General features: G+C 35.4%; 1 protein-coding gene across 1 annotated transcript in view; it reads left to right on the forward strand.

Annotated features, from left to right (window-relative positions):
- LOC103595932 (ankyrin repeat domain-containing protein 26-like) overlaps nucleotides 1–3,603 on the forward strand; it is a gene marked incomplete at its 3' end in the record, with an annotated part of 66,696 nt that overhangs the window by 5,681 nt on the left and 57,412 nt on the right. The window contains exon 4 of the mRNA XM_008579467.1: nucleotides 1,583–1,689. Coding sequence (XP_008577689.1) covers nucleotides 1,583–1,689 — 107 coding nt within the window. The remainder of the gene's footprint in view (nucleotides 1–1,582; nucleotides 1,690–3,603) is intronic.

Genomic DNA, 3,603 nt, shown 5'->3' on the forward strand with positions numbered 1-3,603 from the left:
CCTAAGATAAATAATTTAAGTAACAATTAAAATGGAAGTCAGAATAAAAAGGGATTACAAAAAGTAAGTAGACATTAGAGTTCCAGGATTATGATTATAATTGAAAATAAAATTTTGTACTTAGCTCTCTAACAGCTAACATCAAAATCTATCATCTTCTAATATAGTCCCACAGACCTTTTAGTAATAAGCAATTGAAATTCATTTGAAGCCTATCTTTTTGAATTCAGAGCCCATTTCCTTAGTGACCCATTTGGAGCAGGAGTGCCTGACATTGGCATCTGGGATCCTGACATTATTATTATTATTATTTTTGTCCTTTTTGAGACCGGCCGTACCGCGCTCAGCCAGTGAGCGCACCGGTCATCCCTATATAGGATCCGAACCTGCAGCGGGAGCGCTGCTGCGCTCCCAGCGCCGCACTCTCCCGAGTGCGCCACGGGCTCGGCCTGACATTATTAATAGAAGAGAATCAAGTGAGTTTATATAACCTGGAAGGAACCTCCACCTTTATTGGAAAGCTCTCAAAACTGTATCCCTGAAACTCTAATTCTGCAAATATAGTCCCACAGACCTTTTAGTAATAAGCAATTGAAATTCATTTGAAGCCTATCTTTTTGAATTCAGAGCCCATTTCCTTAGTGGCCCATTTGGAGCAGGAGTGCCTGACATTGGCATCTGGGATCCTGACATTATTATTATTATTATTTTTTGTCCTTTTTGAGACCGGCCGTACTGCGCTAAGCCAGTGAGCGCACCGGTCATCCCTATATAGGATCCGAACCCGCAGTGGAAGCGCTGCTGCGCTCCCAGTGCCGCACTCTCCGGAGTGCGCCACGGGCTCGGCCTGACATTATTAATAGAAGAGAATCAAGTGAGTTTATATAACCTGGAACGAACCTCCACCTTTATTGGAAAGCTCTCAAAACTGTATCCCTGAAACTCTAATTCTGCAAATGTTAATGTTTGCCACAAAAAGTATTGTCAACTAGGGATTAAGCAAATTAAAGAGATTTCTTTAATACTGGACATATAATACACAGTTTTGTAATATTTCTCAAATATAGATGATCTTGGAATGTTTCTATTGGAGCATAGTACTTCTAGTAAAGTAAATACTCTTTGCAATATAGTTTAAAGTACACTGCTCTAAAGATGATAATTTAGGTCATTAATTTGATAAAAATACTTAAAGCATTTACTACTATGTTTTAGGATTGGGGCTATAGAGATAAAAGACAGAGCCCCTGCCCTCAAGAAGTTCGTGGTTTAGATAGGAAACAATAAAATAACTACAATATGTCATGGCAAATGCTGTGGTAAAAGCAAAGATCCTCAGAACCAGTAAATGTTCAAAGGGAGTTTTGGAGATGACTGAAGTTAGTGTAATGAGGCAGAGCAGGGGCATTTGAAAGGAAAGGAGCAGCATATGTGAAAGCACAAAGGGGTGAGAAGGAAGGGATGGCCTGTTATTTACTTTCTATATTATGTGTCTAAGTTCATAGGATCTTTTATGAGGTTTTCAATTCAGTTGAGAAATATGTAATTTTGTAAATTATAAGTTGTTTTTGCGGTTTCACAGGAAGGGCTCACACCACTTTTGCTTGCTATAAAAGAAAACAAACAGCCAATGGTGGAATTTTTAGTACAGAAAGGAGCAAATATACGTGGAGTTGACAAGGTGAAAAGGTACAGTAGTTCCTTCTTTTCTTTTAAACTTTAATATTGTTCTAGAGTGGCAACAATTACTCAAGTCAGAAATAGTCAATTAATAAGATTATCATATAATTATTGGAATATAGTGAAAAATAACATAAATCATCATGTAGGAAGAAAAGCAATTATTCAGACTGAGCAACATGAAGAACAGCATACAGAAGGATTCATATTCCCTTATAATATTGACTGATGTTATTTGAAATCTGATTTTTTTGATTTCATGATTTTATGTTAGCTAAAGGAGTTTCATATTAGTTTTATTAGCTTTATAAAGTGTGTACTTTAATTCTTTTGCTTGACGGACTCAGTATTGAATATGTTAACCCTTTATAGTGTTTATTAAACACTGCTATTATAAACTTTTCCCTTAAAAATGCTTATTAAACATAAGTAGGAGTTGAAAATCATTTTGTCTTTGGATGACTCTTTGCTTTCTTTTGGTGTTAGGTTATCCCTAAATCATTATTAATTGCTATTACTAGACACTGTGGGTTCATCAGTTTTTTTCTTTTTCATTTCTTGTTGGGTTTTTTTTTGGCAGCTGGCCAGTACAGGGGTCCAAACACTTGACCTTGGTGTTATAATACCATGCTCTAATCAACTGAGCTAACCAGCCAACCCTGCCTTTCTTTTTTTATGTATCTGTTTTTTTCCCCCTCAGCTGGCCAGTGCAAGGATCAGAATTTTTTTTCATTTCTAGTGTATTTTAATATTTTTATTTTTAATGGTATGGGCAGAGGGAAGATAGATTACTTTAATTGGATAAACTTTTTCTTTAATGAAGATAAGTCATAGGTGAGTGATAAAGAAAAAAGAGGTAGGCTTTAGATGCACAGAAGACTGAGTTTAATTCCTAGCTTTCGCACTTGGTAGGATGTGACCTTGGGAACATTACTTATCACCAACTATGTTTTCTGATGTGAAAAGTAGGATAATAATGTATTCTTCAAGGGTGGTTGTAAGTCAGTAAGATTATATATGTAGCATTTAATTACATGCCGGGTACATGCTTGTCAGCATCCTTAACTGAAACTACTATGACTATTATTATTACCATTATTAATAGTATTGTTTTAAGACTGGAAATAGCTTTACCTATCTGACCCCTAGCTGACTTTGAATCGCAATGTATTGTATTAGAGTAGGGAAAAAAAGGAGAATATTCCATTTAAATCCTTATCTACTTCAAATAAGTGACCTCAGCATAGTTTGTTGTCCATCAGAGGACTTTCAGTTAGCACTTTCTACTATGTAATACCCCAGTGGGACAACGAGGCCTCCTTTTTGTCCCTTCCTTTTAGCCTTTGAGGTGATTTACAAAGGTGAGTACCAAAGATGCTTATCTCTGTTAGTATGTGTAAATGGCCAATTCTACACAGATGCGCATGAGATTAAATTGGTAAAATATGGCAAATTAGTTGTTTAAATACCTTTTTTAATGTTCATAAGGGTGAAATTCTCTCTGTGTTATTTTATTACAGCCCTCATGCTTGCTGTAATTATGAATCAACTAATATAGTTAGTCTTCTTCTTGAGCAAGGTATTGATGCCTTTTCTAAAGATAACTTAGAATGGATAACAGAAGAATATGCTGTTTCTAGTGGTTCTAATATGTCAGTTTTTGCATTAAAATGCCAGTTAACACTAAATTGAGGTTTAAAGTACTTTTAACTATCACATCTTATACATCAGGTGAGATTTCATAGCTTGGTTCAGCTAGTTTTGGAATAGCAATGAGTTAGTCTGCTTCATCAGCCAGAAACCAAGCAAAAGGCTAGACAAGTTAGAAGTAGCAATGGGTGTGGGATTCTTTATCTCAGGACTTTTTTTTTTTTTGTCTTTTTTGTCTTTTTTTTTTTTTTTTTTTTTTTTTTTTTTTTTTTT

Source organism: Galeopterus variegatus, unplaced genomic scaffold, assembly GCF_000696425.1.
Source record: "Galeopterus variegatus unplaced genomic scaffold, G_variegatus-3.0.2 Scaffold1890, whole genome shotgun sequence".
Classification (NCBI taxonomy): domain Eukaryota; kingdom Metazoa; phylum Chordata; class Mammalia; order Dermoptera; family Cynocephalidae; genus Galeopterus; species Galeopterus variegatus.